At 57.5% G+C, this 8,102-nt stretch overlaps 1 protein-coding gene across 1 annotated transcript; it reads right to left on the bottom strand.

The window, feature by feature from the left end:
* Nucleotides 1–472: 472 nt before the first annotated feature.
* Nucleotides 473–5,586, bottom strand: LOC311195052 (dual oxidase maturation factor 1-like; the record flags this gene model as incomplete). The annotated part of the gene is made up of 6 exons (XM_084268353.1): nt 473–687; nt 1,526–1,740; nt 3,510–3,723; nt 3,876–4,010; nt 4,524–4,581; nt 5,440–5,586. 6 exons carry the CDS (start codon nt 5,584–5,586, stop codon nt 473–475), a joined length of 984 nt encoding a protein of 327 aa, XP_084124479.1.
* Nucleotides 5,587–8,102: the final 2,516 nt, after the last annotated feature.

The following is an 8,102-nucleotide window of genomic DNA, read 5'->3' as shown; positions in this document are numbered from 1 at the left end:
GGGAAGAGCATCCCTGTGCAGAGGGGACTTCTCCAGGCCTTCAGGGTGGGGGTGGTGTTGCCAGGGCTCTACTTCTTCAGCTCATATCTATGTGTCTGCAGTCATTTGGTCTCTCTCCAGTTTGTTCCGGTTCAGCCTCTGTCTTAGGGAGGACACTTAGGGATTTTTGGGGATGGACTAAGGGGAAGGACAGTAGTGCCATGCCTGTGACTGGACAGCCAGGGATGGGGCATGGATTCTCCTCACCCCAAAACCTCTTCCAGCTGCTGGTGAGTAAAACAGCCACAAAAAGAGTAAAAATTTTTTAAAAATTATAAAGATGAACCTGTTTGAGATGCCTTTCCAAGCTTGGATACTCTTGTCATCCAGCTCTTGTTATGTCTCCTTCTTGCCTGTGCTTCTGGAAGGGTTGGACCAGCACATGAATTTGGGAGGGGTGTCCCTGGGCTTTGCGCTGCCTCCCCCCAGTGCCCTACAGCTGGGTGGATGTCACCTCACGAAGCTCACCCAGGGGGACCATCAGCACATCCTGCACGGAGGAGCTGGGCTCAGCTGACAGGTAGGATTTGTCCCAGCCTTCCTCTTCTTCTCCCTTTCCCTGGTCCAGGTTGAAGACAAGCTTCAGCTTCTGCGGGCGCACGGAGTTGAGGACGATGACGCCCAGCCCCAGCAGCAGGCACAGCAGCCCTGCAACCCACAGCAGGGAGACACATCAGCACCTCCTGCCCGCTCTGTCCCAGCCTCATCCAGGACTGGATCCGGAGCTGAAGGCTGATGGCAGGTCCATCACCCAGGAGGTCAAGGGAAAGTCTTATTTTCCTCTCCACAACTGGACTCCGCCACCAGTTTGGGCTCCCCCAGTACAAATGTGGGAGCAATGAACGAAGGGCTAATGGCCCAGAGAGTGTGGGGGGAAAGGCTGGAGGAGCTGGGCTTGTTCAGCCTGGAAAAGAGGGGTCTGCAGGGGGACCAAACTGCCATCTCCTGCCACTGAAAAGAGCCCATCTCTGCTCAGAGATGCACAGCTGTAATGTGGGGCATTCTGGTTTGAGGAAAGGAGGTGACAGCCACCCATGAGGGGAACAGCTCTGGGACAGGTCCTGAGAGGCACTGAAGGGATCTCTAGCCATTGGGACAGCCACCACCAGACTGACCAAGGCTCTGAGATTAGCCCTGCTCTGGGACAGACACCTCTGAGGCTCCTTCCAGGACAGGTCATCCCCTGACGCTGAGATTCGTGACTTTGATGACACTCCTCTGGGCACACCTCCATGCAGGTGACATTGGCTGTTCAGATCTCCTGGCTGCTCAATTCTTCCCCCTCCCTGAACACTCCCCACGCCCCCCCAGTCTTGGTGATGCTGTCCTAAAGTCTTGTGTGTGATTTAATAACAATTAATTAATTAATTAGTTGATCTGTGACCAGCCATGGAGACAGAAGTGACGAGGCACTGCTGGTGCACCGCTGAGCATTATCACTGCAGGGGTGGAGAACAAAAGCCCCAGGACCATGCTGGGCACTCACCTGTTGCCAATGTCAGCCAAAAGGACCCACCATAATCTGTTTGCAGGGCAACTGGGCCAAACTGGACGGGACACTTGAGGGTGTTCCTCGCGGTGACGAAGAAGAGCAACGAGAAGAGCATCAGCGCGGCGGTGAGCAGGAGCATGTAGCCACCGTAGAGCAGGATGGGCATGGAGAACAGCAGGATGGAAATGAGCCACGTGCAAAAGGCCATCCTGTGAAAGGACCACAGAACTGAGCAGCAAGTGTCATGCTTGGAGCCCCTTCTCAGGATCTCCACGTCCCAGTGGAAGGACGCAGCCCTGGGCAACCGCTCTGGCTGGCCTTGCTTGAGCAGGTGGGCTGCACAGGCTGAGCTAAGGAGGTCCCTTTCAACCCAAATGATTCTCTAACTGCATGGATGGTAGAGCTCTGGGACAGGTCCTGCAGTGGCAGAGAGGGATCTCCACACCTGGGGACATTCAGAGTTGAACTTCCTGAAGCCCTGAGCACCATGACACAGCTTTGGTGTCAGCCCTGCCCTGGGCAGGGGGCTGCAGTAGAAACCTCTGGAGGTCCCTCCAAGTTAACTCCTCTGACTCCACCACTGGCTGCCCCCAGGCATCTCCCTCCTGTCCAAAGGCAGAACATCAAAGAGAGACCTTTGCTTGGAGAACCACACAACAAGCCATGCCCACATCTGATTCAGCATCTGGACTGAGCCCAGCTGCCAGCCCTGCCCTGTGTGTGGGGCTGGGGTTTAGCTTGCTGGGGAGGTGAACTTAACAAACTGGTCTGATTCCAAGAACAATAATTTGAAAAATGACATCAACCTCCCTGCTGTGATTTCCACCTTCTCAGGAACAGCAGGATTTGGGCAGGGCTAGCTACCTTTCCTGAAAATAAAAACAAGATGTGGGGAGGCACCCGGAGCCTGCGTCTGCAAGGGACTCACAACACTGACCCTTCTCTGCAGTGCCTTTCCCATGACCACTGAGGCACATGGGGATGCTCTGAGACTCCACCATCACAACACACAGAGAGGCCCTCAGCTTTACACTGCAAGACAGACTCTGAGCACCCTCTTGATGGTCCCTCCAGGTCCCCACCAGCAGGTCGTATGGTCTCTTGGGCGTGCAATAGGACCCCCCCTCCACTTTGGTTGGTCTTACTATGGCTCCAGATCTTGCCTGGGAGAAGATTTGGCACCATAAACCCCACAGAGTTGCACCTTTCCTTTAAATGAAGAATAATTTTTCTCCAATGGCAATTTTGCACGTCAGGGCAGGGGACACAGAAGAGGACTCTGGGGAGACGGGCAGGCCAGATGCACGAGCATCCCTCTTTCTTGTGAAGAATGGGTGCCAGAGACCATCCAAGGCTTTGACACGGGCTCATAAGGAAGAAGGAGGCTCCACCAAGCTTTCTCTGCATTGCCTGGTTCTTCCTACCTCTTCACTGAGCAGAGATAGGGCTGACCTCTTGCTTCAACTTCACAGGATCACAGAGTCACCAGGTTGGAAAAGACCTTTAAGATCATTGAGTCCAACTGTCCCTGTCCTGTGCTGACCCAGATCCCTGAGCACCTCATCTACCCATCTTTTAAATCCAGCCAGGGTCAGTGACTGAACCCCCTCCCTGGGCAGCCTGTGCCACAGCCCCACAACTCTGCCAGGGAAGAACTTTTCCCTCCCATCTGCTCTGACCCTGCCCTGGGGCAGCTTGAGCCCATTGCCCCTTGTCCCATCTCCTGTCCCCTGGCTGAAGAGACCATCACCCACCTCTCTGCACCCTCCTGTCCGGTCAGTGGAGGTGGGGAGAAGGTCTCCCCTCAGCCTCCTCTTCTCCAGGCTGAACACCCCCAGCTCCCTCAGCTGCTCCTCAGAGGATTTGCCCTCCAGCCCCTTCCCCAGCCTGGTTGCCCTTCTCTGGACTCACTCCAGGACCTCAATGCCCTTGTAGTGAGGAGCCCAGAACTGGACCCAGCACTCAAGGTGTGACTTACCACAGTGTGAGTGACGCGTAGTGGCCGGAGATGCGGTACTGGCTGAGCACGCCGCAGGGGCTGTGCCTGGTGAACTTCTCTGCCACGTAGAGGATGGGGCTGGGCAGCCCCTTCTCCAAACCTTCACCATAGCTGTGGTCATAGTCTGCATCGAAGCTCCAGGCAAAGTGCTCATTGTAGTTGATGGTCTCGTTGACCTGATGCACTGGGTTTCCTGAGGGATGATGAAGACTAAGGACCTTTCTCAGCCTCGGAGGCAGCTCCAGGACTTCCTGGTGTGGGGCCTCGAGGGCCCACAGCCCCAGTACCCAGGTGCATGGCTGCCAAACCTGCACCAAATACCCTCCTGTTGTGATGCACACTCACCTACCAGTGTGACGTTGACCCCGGCCAGGCCGATGTGCAGCCCGATGTCTGCGTTCACCAGGGCACGGCTGAAGGACTTGTAGGAGGTGTTTGCTGTCACCCAGCCCGTCTCCCAGTCCCTAGTGAACTGTATGGCTGTGAAAACTCCAAAGGTTAGTCACAGCCTGGTGACAAAACATCTACCACGATGGTCACCGTGGCCTGAGCATCACCTGCCCCACCTCAAGGAGCAGAAGCCTTGCACATCCTTCTGCAACGGCAGCTCCAAGAGCCTCACTTGGGTTGGTTCCTCCCCAGACACAGCTGAGTCCCTAGAGGCAATGGGGCTGATGTGTGGGCACTGCCTGGGCACTGGTCCTCACCCAAGCACCTGCCAGTTTGTCTGGGTCCTCTGACAGCTGGCAGTGTGCTTTCAGGGACTCCCCTGGAGATGGTCTGTGCATACCACCACCAGCCTTGGGACAGGGGACAGATGGGTGCTTGTACCTCCCACCACTTGCCGGAGCTGGGTCCCAGACACAGACTCATAAACTCATCCTTGTGATGCTTGGCTGCTCTATTCACCCTCCCTCCCTCACCTTGCTCCTCCAACCCTTGTGTTTTGGGCATCCTTGAGCTTCCTCCCACCCCCAGGTCCCTCGTGCTCACCGAGGACCACTGCTCCCACGAAGAGGCCTGTTACCACCCGCAGGAACCAGAAGAGTCGCTGTGAGGGGTGAGCAGAGGGAGGAAACTGGTCTCAGATGTTGCTGTGGGCACCCCAGCAACAAGAATGTCATTTAGAAATGTTGGCCAGTGAGAAACGGGCCCGTCCCTCTGCTGGGAAGTGACCCCATGGGGTCTGCAGGCAGCTGGCATTGGGGGGTATGACAAACGTGGCTGGGGCATCCCTGCCATGGGTGGGGAAGCAGCAGGGAGGATCCCTGGGAAGCCCTTCCCTTTACAGGAAGGGCAGTGGGACACTCCCTTCAATAGCTGAGGTGGGATTTCCACACCACTCCAGACCTCAAGTGTTTGGATGGGCTGACAGCCCCCCACGGCCGGAGACAAAAGCGGTGGCCAAGGGTCAGCAGTGTGTCCCATCAGCCAGCCCGGCTTGTGTAGCCAGGCATGCAACATGCATGGGCTTGTGGTGGTATTGGGTGGGCTTGTGGTGGTATTGGGTGGGCTCGTGGTGGTATTGGGTGGGCTCTGTCCCATGAGCAGCACTGGGGCACACCTGGTGCACCCCTCCTTCTTTTACTGGGATTTCGGGGAAGGTGGGGTGAGGTCTTTGAGCCTCACCCTGTTTTTCCACTCCCAGGAAATTACTTGGGCTTGCTTAGAGAGAAACCCAGCCAAGCTCAGGTCTGGGCACCATGTGAGTTGGGGATGATGGTGTTCAGTGTCTCCAGCATGGGGGTGGACTGGAGCTCAGCCCCATGGTTTGCTAGAGTTCCCAGAGCCCTGGCCAAGAACCTGAGGGCATGTTTGATCCCCAAGTCTGTTTTCGAGGCTGGGAAGACGGAGGGAGGTATGTAAGATGCACAGAGCAGGGACCAGAGCCCCCAGCCCCTCTACTTACCCCCCTGCCCCGGATCCCTGGCAGGATGATGATGAAAATGGCCAACATGGAGAGGAAGACGGAGATGATGATGGCCTGTTTGGTGTCAAAGTGGAAGCACGCCTTGGTGCTGGGGTAGAAGGGGAAGGAGCCATTCCACAGCGTCATCCTGCTGCCCAGGGTGGCTGGAAATCAGCAGCAGGAGAGATGCTGGGGGACAAAATCCCACACACCCAGCCGTGTCCTACCCACTCAGCAGCGCGATGCTTGTGCCGGGCACGGCTGTGCATGAACACGCGGTGACACATCAGGGCGTGCGCCCAGGCCTCCCCCAGTGAGTCCCTCCACCTCCCCAGTGAATCCCTCCAGCTCCCCCAGTGAATCCCTCCAGCTCCCCCAGTGAATCCTTCCACCTCCCCCAGTGAATTCCTCCACCTCCCCCAGTGAATTCCTCCACCTCCCCAGTGAGTCCCTCCACCTTCCCCAGTGAATCCCTCCAGCTCCCCCAGTGAATCCCTCCACCTCTCCAGTGAATCCCTCCAGCTCCCTCAGTGAATCCCTCCACCTCCCCAGTGAATCCCTCCAGCTCCCCCAGTGAATCCCTCCACCTCCCCCAGTGAATCCCTCCACCTCCCCAGTGAATCCTTCCAGCTCCCCAGTGAATCCCTCCACCTCCCCCAGTGAATCCCTCCACCTCCCCCAGTGAATCCTTCCACCTCCCCCAGTGAATCCTTCCACCTCCCCCAGTGAGTCCCTCCACCTCCCCCAGTGAATCCCTCTACCTCCCCAGTGAATCCTTCCACCTCCCCCAGTGAATCCCTCCACCTCCCCAGTGAATCCCTCCACCTCCCCCAGTGAATCCCTCCACCTCCCCAGTGAATCTCTCCACCTCCCCAGTGAATCCTTCCACCTCCCCCAGTGAATCCTTCCACCTCCCCAGTGAACCTCTCCACCTCCCCAGTGAATCCTCCCACCTCCCCAGCGAACCTCTCCACCTCCCCAGAGTACAACCCAGAGCAAATCAGGTTTGGAGCCACCGAGGCACCCACTGCGGTGCTCAGATTGTCCCCGAGTTATGCCAGGGAGCCACGCACACACAGCCGGCCTCTCGCTCCCCTCCTCTGCCTGCTCTCCACCCCTGGTCTCTGGCCTGTGCTCCCACCCTCCCTGGCTCAGCTCCTTCTTGCACAGCCCGTGGGTGTTGTGCTCAGGGTGCTGGGTGAATCACCACCCAAACACGGGCTGCGCCCCGGCGGCTGCTCCTCTCCGAGCTCCGAACGGAGCCAGCTCCTCACTCTCCAAGGGAATGGGAATGACCCAGAGGGGACAGAGAAGCAGCCTGTCCCTGGCAGCAGGGTGACCATCGCCACCCACCAGCCCTGTGTCCCGGGAGCTGGCTGGAGGCAGCGCTGTGCCACCCCAGGCAGAGGGATGCTGCTTTCGGGAATCTGACCGTGGTTTTTGCCATGGCGTTTGGCCAAGGCACTTCCCTGCCAGCAAAGGGCTCGCTCAGCACCCCCTGGGAGTGGGGACTAGTCCCAGTAGTGGCTGCAGAAACACCAGTGCCCCCTTCCCCATGCTGTGCCTACCTCTTCTGTGCCTGATCCCAAGGGCTGGCTGCTGTGCTGAGCCGCGGTGCGCTCCGGGATGCTGCTTCCCCTGGAGCTGGGCCAGGAGCCAGCCCGACGTGTCATGGTTGTATCTCTCCCTGATTTTTTTTCATGGTGCACGCCCCCAGCGCTGGCTGGATGCTGGAGCAGTTCCCATGGCTGATCATTCCCCTCCTGCGTGCCTGCTGAGCCCTGGGGCAGGCAGGAGAGCCACAGTGTTGCAGAGGTGAGCGATCCTGGGAGGCTTTTCCCTTCTTTTCCCCCACTTTTCCTGCAAAGCAATAAAAAGTCCAGCTGTTCCTTATAGTGTGAAGACCCTGGGACTGCCACGATCCTCAGGAGCTTCAAAGCCCTCACCTGCACTGCCCAGTGAAGCTTCTCTGCTGAGGTGACCTAGCAGGGCTTTGGGTCTTCTCGTTGACCCTGCTCCAGGCTTGATTTGGAAGGTCCCAGCCAGGACCACGTTGGCCACTGGGCAAGGGGACACAGTGGCTGGTGAGCGGGACCAGCAGAGAGGTGCAGATCTAGAGGGGCTCCAAGCCCTGCTATGCAGAAGATGCTCAGGTTACTAACTCCACCACGGTGTAGAGGTGATGGACACTTGAGCTCTGGGGATTCACTCTCATTCTGTGGCATTTTGGTTGGCTGAAGCAGGTCACATTGATGTGGAGAGGTCCCAGCATGGCAGGAACCCTCTCCTGACCCACGTTTTGGGGCTTCCTCTGAAACTGGCACAATTACTGCCATTCCCTGGGTCTTTCTTTCTGCAGCACAGTGGATGGGGGGGTCTGTCTTTCTGCATCACAGAAAGGGGCTGGGACCCCTGCAAAGGTAAAAAGAAGCTTTTATTTGTGCCCAGCAGGAACCAAAGACATTTATGGGCAAAGACTTTTGTTTCTCCTCAAGTCCCAGACTGATGCTACCCAATTTGAACACCAAATCCCTCCCCAGGGAGGGAGATGTCTGCTGGCACCAGGGATGCGGCGTCAGCTGCAGCTCTGGCAGTGTCTGCAGAGCAGAGGGAGACGTGGGCTGCCCAGCAAATGGTGCAGAACATCAGGAGCGATTGCTTGA

The sequence above is a fragment of the Gallinula chloropus genome, assembly GCF_964237585.1.
Source record: "Gallinula chloropus genome assembly, chromosome: 9".
In the NCBI taxonomy this organism is placed as follows: Eukaryota; Metazoa; Chordata; class Aves; order Gruiformes; family Rallidae; genus Gallinula; species Gallinula chloropus.
This window is presented reverse-complemented; position numbering and strand designations above follow the sequence as displayed.